Raw genomic sequence first — 19,505 nt, forward strand, 5'->3', positions numbered from 1 at the left:
AGAGTAGCGAGAAGAGCAACAAAGATGATTAGGGGACTGCAGGCTAAAACATACAAGGATCAGTTGCTGGAATTGGGTATGTCTAGTTTAACGAAGAGAAGGATGAGGGGGGACATGATAGCAGCTTTCCAATATCTCAGGGGCTGCCACAAAGAAGAGGGAGTCAAGCTGTTCTCCAAAGCGCCAGAAGGCAGGACAAGAAGCAATGGATGGAAACTAATCAAGGAGAGAAACAACCTAGAACTAAGGAGAAACTTCCTGATAGTTAGAACAATTAACCAGTGGAATAACCTGCCTCCAGAAATGGTGAATGTTCCAACACTGGAAGTTTTTAAGAAACTGGACAGCCATTTGTCTGAAATGGTATAGGGTTTCCTGCCTGAGCAGGGGGTTGGATTAGATGACCTCTAAGGTCCTATTATTATTATTATTATTAACCAAAATTTCAACAGAAATACACTTTCTACAATTCAAGCAAGCTATACATGGCAAACAAAGAAGAAAAGGTGGCCTTTTAAAGTGTAGGCACCCAGAGAGATGGTACAAGTTGGTTCTATGATGCCACTTTTTGGTCATTCCCTCTTTGTGCAAAAAAGTATCCTTAGCCAGAAATTTGTGTTGTTAAAATACATTTTAAAATTCATGTTATAATTGCACAGATGCAAATTGTAATGCCCAAGCATTGCTCCAGTGATGAACATATGGTCCAGCATGTGTACAATATTAGGTGAAGTATATGATATCTCTGGTGAAATTTGATCATATATTCTTGCAGCCTCAAGTGCTGTACAACTAAAACTAGTAAATACTTTTGATACATTCTGTTCTCCTTATGGAGGGTGGACAAGCCTCTTTGAATTATTCAGAACCATGTAAGGATTCTGAGTGCAAATTAAGTAGACAGATGGCATTGACTAATCAGCACTTTGAAGTTTACTAATAATGAGAATTCAGTTTGGTTGCTAAGATCCAGTTAGTTACATGTATAAGTCACATTTCATCAAACAAATCTTGAATTAATCATGTTCAGAAGATTTCTTTTTAGATAAATTGTTCTGTGAATCTGAAAATTAGGGAATGAAATAAAAAAGTGAAGGCAGCCATCTGCTTGATAGAATGATATCTTTTTTCAAAGTGAACTTGACTTTGTCATCTTGGTGTAAGGACTACTGAAAGAAAATCACATAGCACAATATACAGGATAAAATCAGTGGTGGGATTCAGCCAGTTCTCACCACTTTGGCAGAACCGGTAGCTAATTTTTTGTGGCCCAGGCCCAGAATGGACTTCCGGAAGCTGCATCCACACAGAGAACCAGTTGTTTACATATTTGAATCCCACCACTGGATAAAATGTTTAATACAGATGGCTTAATAAGAGAACTGAAGCAATACTAATACTAATAAATGGGTTGTTCATCCAGCCCTTGAATTCAGACTTAGCTTCTGTGATAAGATTAGGGTCTTTAGATTGCCTTGTTATGAATTCCCCCCTGTTTTTAATTCAAAGAGAAAGATCAAATTGAGAAAACAAAAAAGTAAATAATTATGATGTAACAAAATTTGGTTATTCGTGGAACAGTACTGTATGGAAATGTTAGCTTTTAATGATTTCAGTTGAAGTCTTCCTCTAACACAGTGTTTCCCAAACTTGACAATTTTAAGGCATGTGGACTTCAACTCCCAGAATTCCACAGCCAGCGTTGCTGGCTGTGGAATTCTGGGAGTTGAAGTCCTCATGCCTTAAAATTGTCAAGTTTGGGAAACACTGCTAACATACTGTGTTTCCCTGAAAGTAAGCCCTACCCCAAAATAAGCCCTAGCTTTGGGGTGAGGCACACATCTAAAAATCAAACTGGGGGGGAATCTGCCCCACGTGCCCCGCATCCACTTATCTTTCTGCCAGGCCTCTCCTTGCTGGCAACATCTTCAGCAGCCAGGCCTGCATTTCTCAATCACAGGCCTTTCTGGAAGGCCACTATAGCCAGACTATGAATTGAATCTTGGTTCTTGGCTGCAGAGGTCTTGCAGAAAAGCCTGACTGCGAAATGCAGGCCAGAATGAAGCTGCTCCTTCGGCCGCAGAAGAAGTGGACTAGCTAGGCAGGGCTGTCGGTGCCGGAGGTGAGTATAAAAGACACCTCCCCCAAAATAAGACCTGGTGCCTCTTTTGGAGGCAAAAAAAAAAAGATCTGATCTTATTTTCAGGGAAACACGGTAATATTTTCATGGTTGGACTATGAGAAAAAGTAGATGGATTTTTTGGTTAAAGCATCTCCCCCCTCTGCCCTGTAACATATGTGCCATAATTTGCACAGCTCACAGCTGTTAAGGTTCCGATTAATACATCTGGGGGAAAAGAACACATTAACTAAGTTCAGTTATAAGTGGGTTGCAACCATCCAGTTCATGGATTTGCAAATGTGCATGACATGTAGAGATTCTGTCCTTGATATCTGATGGGTAATTTAACAGGTTCAGTTTAAGCAGAATCAGTTGCGGATGACTAAGATCTAGATAGGACCAGAAATAATGTGGTGCCAAGCCAAGGAGAAACAGTCTTAGTATAGAATGTGTATAGACGATGCAAGCACTTTTTAAAAATATTTTTCCTGTGACGTAAAGCTGGGAATTAGATGTTGTTCTGAATTTAGAAGGCCATGGTGACAGTGCTGAGAAAGCAGAAATCTTTTCTTTCTGTATCTCCTAGGATTTTTCTAGTTCCTGGTTCTTGTCTCTGATTCCTTAAGTGAAAGCCAAGACAAAGGATGTGATTGTCATCTACCACTTGGTCTCCTGTTGTTGGTTAATTGCCTGAATTGATAAGAGGATGATCTGTGATGATTCACCACTGATTATATTAACTGCACACATTTAAACAATGGACTGAAGCTTTCGAAGAGAACTGATCAACTTACCTCTTTGCTGACATTGTTTCTCCAAATATTAAAATAGAGTAGCAATTCAGGGCAATATAGAAATATTAAAATAAAGCAGGGTCCTTTTCTCCAATTCATTGTACACCTTTTGACATTTTTTCCAGATAAATGTAGGTATAATTATTGCATTAATCATTTATTTCCTCTTTTGCTTATCTTCATCTTTTTTCTTCTCATCACAGTTTCTCCATTGTCAAAAAGAAAATGTGTTCCGTTTTCTTAAAAACAGAAAGTTCAGCTGGTAACTTTTCTTTCTCAAAAGCTTCTGGAAATGTTTTGATTCCTTTTGAGACTCCTCAAGTTTCTAGCAGTATAATACACCTGCTGTTTCCTCATAGGGATGCCAAAAATACAAATAAGTTCACTAAGTAAGCTGTCTGAAATGTATTCAGTTAGAAAAGGTGTAAGTGTTATAAATAAATAAATTCATATCTTCTCTTTCAGAGTTTAGTTAAGTTGTTTGCATGGAACTGTTAGAAAGTAGAATTTGCATTTGGGGTGAGGTTGTGCTCCAAAAAGGCATCAGATTTCCGTGGGCCTTTAAAATAATGATTTCTTTGGCATGTGTTTGGTTAATGAGATACTCTAAATACAAGTAGGACATAGAGGTAGTTCTAGACTAGCCAAACCCAATTCCTACAGCCGTTCTTCATATGTTTTAGTCTCCAGGCCTTTGATCATCTTAGTTGCTCTTCTCTAAATGTAGGATTGCATTGGCTTTTTTGGCTGCCGCCACAGACTGTTAACTCATATTTAAGACTCGAAGATCCCTTTCATAGTTACTGTTATTAAGCTTGGTTTCTCCCAATCTATATATATATACTTTTGGTTTTTTTTGCCTAAGTGTAAGACTTTACACTTATCTTGAGCCTATCATCTAGGGCAGGGATAGGCAACCTTGGCTCTTTTATGACTCATGGACTTCAACTCCCAGAATTCCACGAGTCATAAAAGAGCCAAGGTTGCCTACCCCTGATCTAGGATGTTGGCTATTCTGCCAGCTTAGTTGATAAGGTCTCCTTCTATTCCCTCACCTGCTGCCACCACTCCAGCCTGGGCACCCTCTCACCTGCATGGTCCAGTTCCTATACAGTACTTTGCAACCTAAACAACTGTTGCAGTATTAACAACTGTTGCAATGAAGAACATATTAACTGCCATGAAGGCGAGGAAGCCCTTCTGGGGCCGGAGCTGCCATTATGGGGCGGCGAAAAGGGACCAGAATGCGACCGTCTAGCAGCCGTTGGAAGATTACAGCCCAGATCTGCTGGCTTTTTGCAGCGTTGGTCGCTTGAAGATGTTGCGGACTTACTTCTGCAGGCAACGCTGGCTGGGGATTCTGGGAGTTGAAGTCCCCACATCTGCAAGCGGCCAAAGGAGAAATTCTGACTTCTACATATTGCAGCCTGTTGCAGGCAACACTCCTGCTTCTTCCCCTGGAGCATGCAAACCTGGGGAAGAGGAGATGCTCCCCCCTTCTTCAAATGCAGCCCCTACCTGTAAGGCAAATGACCCAGGCATGGTTGCTGGAGGTGAAATCTATTAGTTCTATTTTAGTAGTCATAAGCCATGGAGTGGACTTATTTCTTATAAGAGAGGCCCCTGAATAATATCCTGGATTTTGACAAAATGATGTGGCTAGCGGAATGATTTCACTAGCCAGATGAAGGTGTTGGGCAAACACCTTCAGAGCCAGTCATGAAATCCTCTTTTGTGTACTGACTTGTGCTGGACAAAACCTGGCTATTCATTAACTGGGGCCTAAATCTGTACATTAGGATACTATCTTGTAGCTTGTATTGTATTGATACTGTAAGCAAATGTAGTTCTTGGGATTGTTGGCAGAGTATGTCTTGTCTAAGAATAAAATAACATTTTGTTTTATTGTACATCAAGGGCTTATGAATCTATGTTTCCTCAGGAGCACACATTTCTTTCCTGATTTAAAATGATCATGCACTAACACTTAGATAAATATGGCCCATTCATGCTCATTCCATATTTTTATTGCTAGTTTAGGCTCTCCTTGACCTTCCTACAGTATACAGTATCTGATGCTTGATATACTTGTGCTCTGATTGAATCCATTGTAACAGCTGGTGTACAATGACCCTTATCTGTTTGCTTGTTTGCTGGGCTTTGTTATTGATCATCTGTGTGGGTGAGGTGTCTGCCTGGATGAAGCTATCAGCAAATAAATCAGCTTTATATTTGATTGACCAAACTGCACTTCTTTTTAGAGAAGGTTTCTGATAACGCCCAGACTTGGCAAACACTGAGCTTTTTGTGTGTTCACTGATGTTACTCGCTTCCTTATTTCTGAAAGTTTATATAGAAAATGAAAATCTTCCCAAAGGACACTTTCAAAGACTGCATGGGAGTCAGCACTTTTTTTTAAAAAAGAGCTTCTTCAAACAGGATCAATGTGTTATGGAATTCTAGTGTTCCTAAAACTTTCCTTAGTTTACTCTAATGTTCTTTACGAGGATCCTCTTTTTTCAACATAAAAAGGTTGGTGGCAAGCAAGAACTTCCATTGTGCCTATGCCGACATTTTGTAACAAGAAAAGGCTTTAGGATAAACATGCCTGGAAGTTCTTTGAAGTGTTTCATTAGTCGGAACCATAACAGCTGGTAGTGATAGCAATATTACAGTCATTATATTGAGGGAGGAGAAATAATGACTTCCTTAAAATTATTTAGCTATATTTTTATTTACTATATGGAAATAATAAGCATGTTTTTAGCTGCTATACCAGTGGTTCTCAACCTTTCTAATGCTGCGACCCCATAATACAGTTCCCCATGTTGTGGTGACCCCCCAACCACTTATATATCACCGGGTGCCAGGGCCGTGGCCAAAGAAAAGGGGAAAAAATGGTGGACAGCCTTGTTTGGCGACCCCCGTGAAATGGTCGTTCAACCCCAAATGGGGGTCCCGACCCACAGGTTGAGAACCACTGTGCTATACAGTACTCCTTGACTTACAACTACGATTGGGATTGAAATTTGTATCACTAAGTGATGTATTTAAGTGAGTTGTACCCAATTTTGCGACCTTATTTTCTGGACTCATTAAGCAACTCACTGGAGTCATTAAGCGAATCATGTAGATGTTAAGCAAATCTGGCCTCTCTCACTAACTGCTTGTCGGAAGGCCCTCTGCAAAAGTTGTAAATGGCAATCACTAACCTTGGGATGCTACAACCATTGTAAATATATACCAATTGCCGAGTGCCCAAATTTTGATCATGTGGCCACAGGGATGCTGTAATGGTTGTAAATACAAAGATGCTATAACATTATATTCACTTTTTTCAGCACTATTGTAACTTTGAACAGTCATTAAATAAATGATTGTAAGTTGAGAACTACTTGTAAAAAATATTACTGCCAAACAGTTCAGGTTAGTCATTAATAATGTTTCCTTCTTTTAAAAATGCACTAGTGAACTAGTTAGTCTTGTCCTGTTTTTGTTCCTCTTTTTAGCAGTCTCTTTGTCCCATTTCATTGCATTATTCTCCATTCTTTGTGGATTATAAATCCAATTTCCAAGAGACCTGTAGTTTTACAAAGGTGGGTGTAGAACTACCACTGATGTTTTGGTTTGGCAATATGTCATTAGATTAATAATGTGTTCATTTTTCTTCATATTGGTCCATCTGGCGATAGATATTAAAATTCCAGGATGAAAATAAACACATTAGAGCACATAATACGAACATGATATTTATTTGTCTTCACTCCTGACAGTGAGGACAATCAACCAGTGGAACAGCTTACCCCCAGAAATCGTGGGCACTCCATCACTGGAGATTTTTAAGAAGAGACTAGACCAGTGATTGCGAACCTTTTAGAGACCGAGTGCCCAAACAGCAACCCCAAACCCACTTATTTATTGCAAAGTGCCAGGGCTGCATCAGCATTGTGCCCTCGGGGATGGGCGTGGGCATGGCCAACTGGGTGGGCATGGCTGCAGTGGTCACGGCAGACTGAGTAGGCATGGCCAGGGTGGGCATGGCCACCTTGATGTTGTGCTGTGGGGGCTGGGCAGAATTGGGGGAGATCCAGGGGCTCTCTGGTGGGTGGGATGGTGGGCAGGAGGCTCGTCCTGCGGGGTGAGGCAGTTGGTAGGGTGGGGTGCCATTGCTGAGGGGCAAGGCAAGGCAGGGGCGGCGGCTCCCTGATACCATCAGCCCCCGCAGAGACCAGTGAGTGCATGGTTTACCACCTTTACTCAAGCTTGCTAGCCAGCTGCTTCACCTCCTTTGTGCTGGGGGGGCTGCCGCTCCGGGCACCAGCGGTGGCCTAATGGACCTATGCGAGCTGGCAGCAGTGGTGGGAGGTGTGGCCACAGAGAGGGCTCTGAGTGCCGCCTCTGGTACATGTGCCATAGAGTTCGCCATCACTGGACTAGACATTCACCTGTCTGAGATGGTGTAGATTCTCCTGCTTGAGCTGGACTAGAAGACCTCCAAGGCCCCCTCCAGCTCTATTCTATTCTATTTAGAAATATGGAGGGGCTCTATTGCGCAATTGGCTTCTATTTTAATATCCTTGCTCACAGTGTTTATTCTCACTCCATACATAGCATGGACATTTTCTTTGCTATTTAATGCTTTCATTATGATCACTTCTAAGACAACATCTTTTTGAAATTTTGTTTTCAGTATTTCATTTTAGATTTTTTTTATACTGACCATTAAGCAACTAATTCTTGGATAGCATGGCAGCTGAGAAAATGCTTTCAGAGTAACTTAAATAAGCAGGTAGTCAAGTCAAAGGTCAGGATATTAGATGACAACAAGACTGCAAAGGAATGAATTTAATAAGAATGGCTGCTTTACCATGAAGATTTATTGTGTGGAAATCCTTGTTCTGTGAACACATAATGGGAAATGTATACATACATCGACAATTTCTTGATCCATTCATTTTTTAAAATATCTTTTAAATAATTGCTTATTTAGGAAACAGAGCTATCATGTTGTAAAGCACTATTGATGTCATCTTTATTTCTAAGAAAGGTCTTGGAACATAAGCTTCCTTGGAAAAATAAAAATGGATGGCAATTGCTTTTCTTTGTAAATGTGCTCAAAGGGTCATTTTTCTGGGTGAGAAGATGGGAAGGAACATTTTGATATATTGGTGCTTTATGACTGTTTCTTGTAAAAGGCCACCTCATGCTGTCTAACTTCTAAATGGTCCCACCAGATTGATTTAATCCCAGAAATAAGGACAAAGTCATACATAAGACCAACGTTATCAGTAGAAACAATGACATCATACAATCTGGTTTCTCTGAGTGATTTTTTTTTTATTGGCTGAAAGCCACATTGCCATGGAATCAAATCGTGTGCCTGGATTCTGGGTTATTTCCAGGTGCTGTGGTAAACTTTCCAGTGCTAAGAAATCCTTGGTTCAGTTTCAAGCCGCAGCTGCTGTTGAAAAGTATAACGTAGCAGTTGCATACTTATTAAATTGTAGGAGTGGTTCATTAACAGGCGATTTAGTTAATAATTTATTAATTCATACTCCTTGTTTACGACCAGCGTACTTCATTTTTCTACAGTTAATTCCTTTCATGATGTCTTTTGTTTATGAATCACTGATATTTGTGATTTTGGAGAGGCTAAAAGGGTTTGCATCCAGTTTTGCTCCCTACCCGGATCTGTTTAATATTTTGCAGAAGAAGGCTGCATATTTCTGCTGCTTCTCAATATTTCCTATGGACTAGATAAAGCTGAATAATGTTGAAATAATAAATAATCTTTTTCTACTTGAGATTCCTTTACTTCTCTTGAGTTTATGATATTCAAGTTTCTTCCAGACAATTAGACTCTCAACCCTTCTGAATCCAGTGTAAGAAAAAATACCCAAGATTTAGAGGACTATTTTGACTACTTTCAGGTCCATCAACACAGCCATGTTTATTGTGTGTAGAACTCCCAGAGAGCCACCAGTCAGTCATTACTTGTCTATTCTGGCCTATGGCTGAGAGCCTCATCCTGCCTTCTCCAAACTGGGCCTAAACATGTATTCCCTTTCCACCTTCACAAAAATAAAAAGGAATAATTAATGCGTTTATTGGCAAGAGCTCGACTGCTTTCCAAGCTTTTAATGCAATTCAGCATTTGGACTGCTTTGTCTAATCATGCAGGCACACTGCCATAAATGGATCCCGGGATTCTTTCATTAAAAGCATTCAAGCCGGAAACTTTGCAGCATTCACGACCTTGAAATGGCAGCTCCCCACTCATCAATACAGAGTTATTATTGAAAGTGTTCAGAATTGCAATGTCGCATGATCCTTTGGATGGTCATTTTGCTCCACTACCAAGAGTGCATTTTCTATCAAGACCTAAGCTTTTCTTCTCTTGAAGAGAGTATGTAAGAGCAGAAGATACAATGTGTTTTAAAAAAATAATAATTGCATGCTTTATTTCCTATGCTTGTTCTTCATTTTCCTTCTCTCCCTGTGACCAGATTATAGTAAAACAATCTTTAACACATGGGTTTAGGCTTAATATTGGAATCTGGCAGTTTTGCTTTCTGTATTCTTACAAAAAAAATAGTTTACTTGGCAGAATGGTCTGGGTAGGAACAACAGGAGTAGATTACATCAAAAGCTGCAGCATATTTATTTATTTATTTATTTATTTATTTATTTATTCATTCATTCATTCATTCATTTATGAGACTTATATACCGCTTTAAGTGTAAGCACTCTCTAAGCGGTATATACCAGTAAGCAATGTATATATATATTTACATTGCCCCCAACAATCTGGGTCCTCATTTTACCTACCTCGGAAGGATGGAAGGCTGAGTCAACCTTGAGCCGGTGAGATTTGAACCGCTGACCTGCTGAACACAGTCAGCTAAAGTGGCCTGCAGTACTGCACTCTAACTGCTGCGCCACCTCGGCTCATATGTCTTATCTTTAATTTTGGGATTCAGATACTAATTATTACAATAGCATGAAAACTACCACTTATGCAAATAATAAATGAGAGAGCAAGGTTGAATGAAACAGTAAGAAAGAAAGGTTTTGGTTGTTTAAGACCATTAATACTACTGACTTAATTTGGGTGAGCTGATAGGTGAAACTTGTACTGATTTTAGGGCTTTTTTAAAAAAAAGCATGCAGATTCTTGACTAGTAAACATATTCTCTGTACATGTTAAATTGTTTAGCTTTAAGAAAATATGTTTTCTTATGAGTCCATCTCAATCCTTTTCCATTATTTATTTGGAAAATATTTTTAGAAATTGTTTTATTTTACACACACTTTCAGTAACATTGGCAACATAAAACTGTAGAACATCTGAGCATAAACCATAATCCTATACAATATAAACTTTCATTTAAAGCCTTAAAGGTCTAGGAGTTTGATGTAGTTTGCTTTCTTTACAAGGCAATAATAACAGGACACTATAACATTTTTTTTCAGCTTACTCTGGCTGTTTCTAAAAGTTCCTGGGCAATGTCCTAAGTCTAGGACTTTTAACTTATTCCTTTGCATTACGATATAGTTAGGTTTTTCAGGCCTTTTTAGGTTTTCACACCAAACTTCCTTAATGATGTCTAGAATCTGCAAAGCTGTCTCCCAAATAAATCCCATGGATGCCTGGGGAATTTCCTTATTTGCAAACAACAGAAAAGGCAGCCACATATCCTAATATTTTGGGTCTTGGCCTGCATATTTCTTGAGCATGCTGCTTCTCTAATTACTACTTCTTATGAGTCTTACTTCTGTAGAACAGCATCTCCTTTCCTGTTTCCCACAGAAAACCACCACCCACCTGCTTCTCTGCTCACCTTTACAGCCAACAATTGTGTCTCTGGCCTCAGTTGCTTTTTTCTCAAGCTGTCTTACCTTCTTCTGACATGGTGTGACGTTTCAGTGGTTATGTATTGACATATTACAAATTGGAAGAGGGGATAATTTAAAAATCTGTCTAGCAGAACCCTTTTTCCAGTAGTACCCCTACAATAGATAATTACAATAAGCTGCTATCAGTCTGGAATTTCTGACACTCTGTAGTCTGTTCAGCTGGGGTGTTCTTAGTCTTTCTGTTTAGGACGGCTGGTGGGTGGGGTGGGAAAAGAAAAAAGAAGATTCTTTGATTCTTAAAGCCCAGAAATACAGAACTTTAGTAATCTTCTGCCAATCCTGAAAAGGGTAGTTACATCTTGCTCGTGGCAAATGTTTTGTTTTAAAAAATCCCTTCTAAAACATGTGTTCTAAGACAAATGTTTGGGTGTAATAAAGGGGATTATTGTTAAAAGAGTAATATAGGGCAAATGAGGAAGGGAATAATCACGCCCACAGAATTTCAGGTAAAATTCATGTATTCAGCCTAGCTAAACTTTTGGGGACAAATTTGGGAAAAAATATTCAGATACTATGATGTGTCTATACCTACAAGATCATACCTATGCAAGCCATGGAATTCTCTGTAATACTCTATGGAAGAGAACTTTTGGACTTTCTGAGAAGCGGGCTAGGAAGAATATTGATATTTTTGAATTTGGTATTGGAGAAGATTCCTGAGAATGTCATGGATAGCTAAGAAACTAAAGAAGAGAATCACTGAACAAATCATCCCAGACTTTTCCATCAAGGCACAAATGACCAGGCTCAAACTATACTACTTCAGACACCTTATGCAAAGACCTCTGGGAAAGACTCAGATGCTGAGAAAGGCAGAAAAAAAGAGTAGACAAGGATGACCAACAGCAAGATGAATGGACTCATTGCAGTGGCAATGTATACATTCTTGGAGGTCCAGAAAGACAGGTTAGGGACAAATCATCATGGAGAAAATCTATGTTTGTGGTCATTAAGAATCAGCTGCGACTTGATGGCATGTAATCAATTAATAAAAGTAGTTACTCATCTCCTTGGTTATGTTCTTGGGTTTTGACATGTATTAATTGTTATAAAAAAAAGTTAGAAGGAGGTATTTTTAGTCAATGTGGTTGGACATTCATATTGCCTTTCATATTTGTTCATATTGTTCATTTTTTTTGAATGTTTAATTTTGATTTTATTGAAAGCCTTGGAAGGAATGATTGTTGCTTTGCCCAGTCAAGGACAGGACTTCATATATGATGTCCTAGATCAATGGTTCTCAACCTTTCTAATGCCGTGACCCCATAATACAGTTCCCCATGTTGTGGTGACCCCCAACCACTTAAACATCACCGGGTGCCAGGGGAGTGGCCAAAGAAAAGGGGGAAAAATGGCGGCAGCCTTGTTTGGCGACCCCCATGAAATGGTCATTCGACCCCAAATGGGATCCCGACCCACAGGTTGAGAACCACTGTCCTAGATCCAGCCAACAAATCAGGAATTATCTAGACTGAGTCCACCTCTCTATTGTTCCATGAGGAATTATAAAGGTGCAATCTGATTTTCTCTGGTACCTCCTTTGTATATTATATGAGAGAGGCTGCTTGGAGGCAGAAGGGAAGGGCCTTATTTCCACCTTTTTGAGCCTTTTCAGCATGGAGTCAATTTATCTCATATCCAGTGCTGTGCTGTACCAGAGGAAAGGGCTGGTCATAACGTATAACTTCTGCTTAATACTGGAAGGAAGAATTTGTCAAGCCAAATCTAAAAATACTTAAATATATTGAACAACTAAGAAGTGTGTAGTAAAAAGAATCGTGAATGCTTTTTCATAAATTTTGGTTTTAATAATCTGAACTGAATGGCCCTGACACAACACAAATGAAGCAGCAGAATATTTGTGTGTGTGTGCTTTAAAGAAATAGAAGCCATAATAAGGGTTATTTAAGGATACTTCCTGTTTCTGAAATAAGAGGCTGCTCGTTCTCAAAATTGGTGTTTTCTGAACAACATGACCTGAGGATGGTGATGGCCACACCCTTTTTCTGAGTCATGAATACGATTTTGATTCTAGCAGGAAGGCATCAATTCAAAGCACTGGAATTAGGTTTAAGTCTAAAATGTCTTTAGTTGTCACACAGAATAAGGTTCTAATTCTAAACGGGATAGATGGATGGATGCATGGATGGATGGGATGGGATGGGATGGGATGGGATGGGATGGACGGACAGGATGGATGGACAGACAGATGGACAACCAAGGGCAGAAATGTAAGATTGACTTAAGGACCCCCCCCAATGCAGAATAAACAAACTTAAATTGTATTTACGAGAATAAAATTATCTAAGAAGTAGTTTATATGGGGGCTGGGGGTAAGGGTATTTTTACATTGATTTTAGCTGTAGTGGAGGATAGTGTTTCCACCTCTTTCAGTTTTCTACTGCAGATTTTGAACTGCAGAATTCCAGCAAGTCTGCAGTTTTTGTTAAACCCTGCCTTCAGGCTGGTTGGAAAAAAAAATGACATTTTCAGCTTCAATTGGCATGTAACGGGATATGCCCATTAGTGTGGTCCTTAGCCACCCAGAATCATTGAGAGTGGAAAGGCATACAAGTTTAATATGTTAAATTAAATACAAGTTCAGTAAATCAAATTACTGCCATCATTGTAAGTAGAACAGATGTCTAGGTCAGGGAATGCTTTCAAATCATAATCCAGGAAGATTTTGCACTTTGAACAGCAGAGGGCAGGACTAACTGGAAAAGCCACACTAATATATGCTGATTCAAAATGTGAACTTTACTTCTGAATAGAGCCTTGTTCTGCCAAGGAATCTTTAAACATCTGTGATGAAACTATAGATTCTGTGATACGATATAAGGCGGCACATTTAGCATATGCAGGATACTGTCCAAGCTTGCTGGCCTACTTATTGACATATGTAAACTATAACCGTCCTAAAGCAAACTTTACATACCTTTATAGCTGCATACAGCAGGGGAGTGTCATACATAATGAGAAACATGGTTTTCAAGAAAAGAGATCATTATTAGCGTAAACATGGTACAGTGGATAAGGTTTTGAGCTGGGATTTCAAATCCCCATCAGACCAGCAGCTTACTGATTCTCTGGTCTAGATATTTCTTTAGTTCAGTTGAAGTGAGGGAAGTCCTCCACCTATGTATACTATCTTAAGCTCCCAGAAGAAAGTCTGGATATGAAAGTATCAATATTAATAATTAAATACATCTATTTATTAAGTATCCAAGGAACATGAGTGTTCCTCAGACTGTGTCTCCATAGATCTTTGCAGTGCTTTAGTGATTGAATTTCAAGGCATAAGAAGCATACAATGATGATGATGATGATGCAGCATACAAAGTCAAAATTGAGAAGACAGCAACAGACAGTAAATGCTGCCTATGCAAAGAAGCTGAAGAAACAGTGGGCCACCTGGTAAGCTGCTGCAAGAAGATTGCACAGACTGACTACAAGCAGCAGCATGACAAAATAGCAACAATGGTGCATTGGAAGATCTGCAAGAAATATCATTTGCCTGTAAGCAAGAACTAGTGGGATCATAAAATAGAGAAAGTCATAGAAAATGATAAAATTAAACTGCTCTGGGACTTCAGAATTCAAACAGACAAGCACCTGTAACATAACACTCCGGACTTAATAATTGTCGATAAGAAAGACAAAAAAGTCTGGATAGTGGATGTGGCAGTGCCTGGAGACAGCAGAATAGACAAGAAAGAACTGGAGAAGATAACAAAATACAAAGACCTATAAATAGAAATAGAAAGACTGTGGCAAAGGCAAGCAAGGGTAGTACCAATAGTAATAGGCGCCTTGGGTGCAATCCCAAAATAACTGGAGCACCACTTGAACACCATTGGCATTGACAAATTCGCTATTAGTCAATTGCACTCGGTCTCTAAAAGGTTTGCCATCACTGGACTAGACATACCCAGTTCCAGCAACCATTTCTTATAAATGTTGCAACTTGTCCCATGACATGAACCAGATGCAGAATTTGTAAAGTTTTTAATACAGGTTGTTTTAGCCATACTTTCTTATAGAAATATATGGGCCACTTAAAAGCTTTCTTGTTTTGCCTAAGCAAATCCTGATCATCTATTATAATTGTCTTTGCTCTTAATTCATATTATGATTTTGAGAAGAGAGTAAAATCAAGTGGCAGTATTTGTTGATTCCCAAGATCCTTATTCTCTACTTGGAGGAGACTAGAGAGGGTTTCTGGCATGTAGGTGGCAGGATCACATCCACTCTTAGCAATTCTTAGAAATTGGATCCAAAGCAAAGTTTAATAACTTCATTTTCCATACAAATCTGATTATTTTACTTAATTTCAGTACTGTATCTAGTGTGGAAAGAAGATACTGATCTACAGTAGTATCTCACAGTCATTTATTTCCACTTGTTTATTAGTGGAAACAACCAATAGATATTCAAACATTTGTAAGAATTATGGAATAATAAAGTACTGTGTTCTTTACAAAGCAGAGACAAGATGATAAGTCTGGATTATTGCTGACTTGCAAGGCGGCTGCAGATAGTTGCTTTTCTGCCAATGGATGTGAGTCATACTCATGCTGAATGAAGTTCATGTCCTTCCAGCACCAGCTGTCAGGATTTCCCAAGTCAGCAATATCATTAGACCCCCTGAATATTCCAGCTGCACTCAGCAAGGGTTATAACAAACACTGAAATGGTGAAGCTAGGAAGCAGCCAAACACAGCATGAGCCTCTCTTAGCCAGATCCTGAAAGGTTCTTTGGGTGGCCAGCTGTTCCCATTGCTGTCATTCCAACAAGCAGGAGCAAGCAAGGGAGGTTTAAGGGGTCTGGAAGCAATGCAGAGTAGTCAGATGCAAAGCAAGAAAAGGAAAGTTATATATAAAACTGGCTTGTTCTGATGATAACGCTTGATTTTGTATGTCTCATATGGGAGCAATAGCCAAATCAAAGTTAGATTAGAATCTGGCTTGCTTTGAGGAAGTTTTCTGTATAACTTTGGGGAAGAAGAATACTGGAAGAAATTAGTGGAATCCAGCTAATCCTAACCCTCCAGCAGCTAATATAGAGAGTGTAAAACCTTTGCTTAGATTTCAAGTTCTATTTGTGCTTCCATAATTCGTAACAGCATACATGGACCGCTTGGAATTGGGCTTACAGTTAACTCTCAGTTTTATTGGCCCCAGCTTAGCAGACATGAAACCTCTGCACTTGCCATTTTATGTATACATAAAAAATCCATTTGTCTTATCACACACCGATGTCAAATATCCATGTATTCATATTTAATACACATTTGGTTTAATGGAGCTCCTCCCCCATTAGGTTGCAAAATTAAGGACTGACTATAATAAACTTTCTCCCCAGATGTTATAAATGCCAATAATAAATGCATGTGAATTAATGAAGTTCTGTAGAAGACCAACAATGGATAAGAGCATTATATTCTTAAAAAATCAGACTTCAGTTTGACTCATAGATTGTTCCTTTTGATTTTATAACAGGGAAGGCTGCTTCTCCCCAATCAGTCCGGAGACATGTCCACTGGTACAGTCCTTCCTTTCTCCAACTCGAGCATTCCTTTTGGAAGGACATGTACAACTGAAGACAGGTCTGCAGACTCAGGAGAGACACCTGTTCCTCTTTACTGATATTCTTGTGGTTGCTAAATCCAAGTAAGTTTCCTTGCAGAATATGTCCTCTTGATAACAGTCAGCATCTCTTACTATATTTTATATTATGGAGTTGGTGAGAGGTTCAAAATTCCTTTGCTTTGCTTACTGACATTTAGATTTCTTTTAATTATACAAAAGGAGATTAGATGCAAGCAGAATGTTGGCAAAAGTTAATAGCCTTTGTAATTCTGTGTGGGTTTTCATTATTAACCAATGTGCTCATCTGAAAAAGAGAGGAGTCCCATTTGTTTTGTGATGAGGGCAGAAAGACTGAATGCTGTGACATGTGTTTGCTTCTTCACAAGATAATAATCAAGCAGGGTGAAATTCACTTGCAGGGGATTGGGAACTCAGAGGATTCCAGCGCCTGTTACCATTCTGTTTCCTTCTACTTTGCTTGTGGCTTTAAAACCTCAATGATGCTAGTAGCTGTTAAGTAGTTGAATGTGAAGCTTCAGAAAGCCCCTTCATTTACCTGTGTCTAACGTGATGTTTGAGAATGCTTCTTCAAACTAGTAACTACTGTAAATTGAAGCTAAATGAAAAAAGAAATCAATTCTTCTCTTGCTGTTGTATGGCCTTATACAGTCCTAAGTTACTGGAAATGGAAATATCCTTTTATGGTTTGCACAGAGAGTCAGTCTAGCTATGTTCTGCTAAGAACTTAGATTTAGCATTTATCTGTACAATTACAAATATTTTTCAGGGCTTCAGAAGAGATGTCTCATCAGTGACATCAGGTTACATGTTTAACTGTGTTTAAGGGGGTCACATGTCATTTGGAGCATTGTTTGCTCAAACTTCCTCTCCATCTTTTCAGAGAAGGTCCCCTCCCCACACTTTTATAAAGGTAACTAGGTATTCGCTAAACAGAGATATTAGATTAAGCCAAGAAGCTTTAACATCTAGGTTGACTATCTACCATTAAAACCAAAGGGGAAGATGTTGAGAGATTGTTATTGACTTTTTTTTGTCAACTGAGATTATCACTGGGAAAATACACAACATTCAAATATTCTTACATATAATTCAATATGCGGGAGGGTTGCATGCATGGTTCATTCCCATGTACTTTCCTTCAGCTGACTGAAGAAAATAAAAATTGCATTGTTGGATTGGTACTGTCTAGTCCTGTATTTTTTTAACAGTGGCCCTCCAGATGTTTTTATGAAGCTTACTAGTAGATTAATTACTAGCTATCCCCCAAATAATAATGGAAAGATTCTATTCTGACTGTCCTCAACTGTTTACATAATTGCTTTTTCATAGAGAATAGAATAGAGCTGGAAGGGATCTTGGGGGTCTTCTAGTCCAGCCCCCTGCTCAAGCAGGAGAACCATACCATCTCAGACAAGTGATTGTCTAGCCTCTTCTTAAAAATCTCCAGTGATGGAACACCCACGACTTCTGGAGGCAAGCTGTTCCACTGGTTAATTGTCCTCACTGTCAGGAAGTTTCTCCTTAATTCTAGATTGCTTCTCTCTTTGATCAGTTTCCAACCATTGTTTCTTGCCCTGCCCTCTGGTGCTTTGGTGAATAACGTGACCCCTTCTTCTTTGTGGCAGCCCCTCAAATACTGGAATACTGCTATCATGTCTTCCCTATTTCTTCTTTTCTTTAGACTAGCCAAACCCAAGTCCTGCAACCGTTCTTCGTATGTTTTAGTCTCCAGGCCTTTGATCATCTTAGTTGATCTTCTCTGAATTTTTTCCAAACTCTCAACATCTTTTTTGTGATATGGTGCTGGCTGCAGTATTCCAGGTGTGGTCTTAGTAGGGTTTTATAAAGTGGTACTATTACATCGCATGATCTTGATTCTATGTCTCTGTATTGTATTGGCTTTTTTGGCTGCTGCTGCACATTGCTGGCTCGTGGTTAAGTGATCGTCCACTTAACAGGTCCACTTAACAGGTCCATCTCACTGTTTTTAATGCAGGTCTTGCCCAATCTGTACTTGTACCTTTGGTTTTTCCTGCCTAAATGTAAAACTTTGCTTTTCTCCACATTGAAACTCATTTTGTTGGATAGGGCCCATTGTTCAAGTTTGCCAAGATCTTTTTGGATCCTGAGTTTGTCTTCTGGGGTGTTGGCTCCTCCTGCCAGTTTGGTGTCATCTGCAAATTTGATGAGTTCCCCTTCAATTCCCTCATCTAAGTCATTTATGAAGATATTGAGGAGTACTGGGCCTTAGATGGATCTTTGTGGTAATCCACTGCTTCTTTCCTTGTGGATGTAGTGACATTGAGGACTACTCATTTGCCAGCCAGCTACAGATCCATCTGGCGGTGATGTTAATAATAATAATAATAATAATAATAATAATAATAATAATAATAATAATAGTAAAGTTGGAAGGGTTTCTAGCTTATCAAGGAGTAGATTGTGGTCCACTTTATCAAATGCCTTACTGAAGTCTAAGTATACTATGTCCACAGCATTTCACTGGTCTATTAGGTAGTTTAGTCACTTTGTCGAAGAATGAAATAAGATTGGTTTGGCATGATCTGTTTTTAATAAACCCATGCTGGCTACTAGTTATAACTTTGCCTCTAGTTGTTCGCAGTTCTGTTTTTTTATTATCTTTTCTAGGATCTTCCTAGGTATTGATGTTAAACTGATTAGGTCTGTAGTTTTCTCGGTCCGTTTTTTTTTCCTTTCTTGAAAATGGGGACCACATCAGCCCTTTTCCAATCCTCAGGTACTTCCCCGGTGCTCCAGGATTTTTGAAAGATGTGGTGCAATGGTTCTAAGATAACATCTGCCAGCTCCTTCAGAACTCTGGGATATAATCTGTCAGGCCACAAGCATGGCCACAAGTTCAAGATACTCATTCAGCCTACCACTCCTGATTCTTTGGCAAAGAAAGATTTTCAATTATGGCTTTTCCTTCATAGTTTTTATGCATAACTGCACATGAATTGTCACTCAGTTTTGTCTATAGCTATAAATACTGCAGTACAACAAGGCTGATATGTCAGTTCTAGTTCGTAACTTTGATT

The 19,505-nt window shown here is 39.1% G+C and overlaps 1 protein-coding gene across 6 annotated transcripts in view; it reads left to right on the forward strand.

Moving 5' to 3' along the window:
* Window positions 1-19,505, forward strand: part of ARHGAP20 (Rho GTPase activating protein 20) — a 90,367-nt gene that overhangs the window by 36,446 nt on the left and 34,416 nt on the right. For all 6 annotated transcript variants that reach the window (XM_039351510.1, XM_039351512.1, XM_039351511.1 and 3 more), the window contains exon 3: window positions 16,336-16,506. In XM_039351510.1, the coding sequence (XP_039207444.1) occupies window positions 16,336-16,506 (171 nt within the window). The remainder of the gene's footprint in view (window positions 1-16,335; window positions 16,507-19,505) is intronic.

The sequence above is a fragment of the Crotalus tigris genome, unplaced genomic scaffold (assembly GCF_016545835.1).
Source record: "Crotalus tigris isolate CLP2741 ecotype Arizona unplaced genomic scaffold, ASM1654583v1 scf7180000018371.15429387391:27106975, whole genome shotgun sequence".
In the NCBI taxonomy this organism is placed as follows: Eukaryota; Metazoa; Chordata; class Lepidosauria; order Squamata; family Viperidae; genus Crotalus; species Crotalus tigris.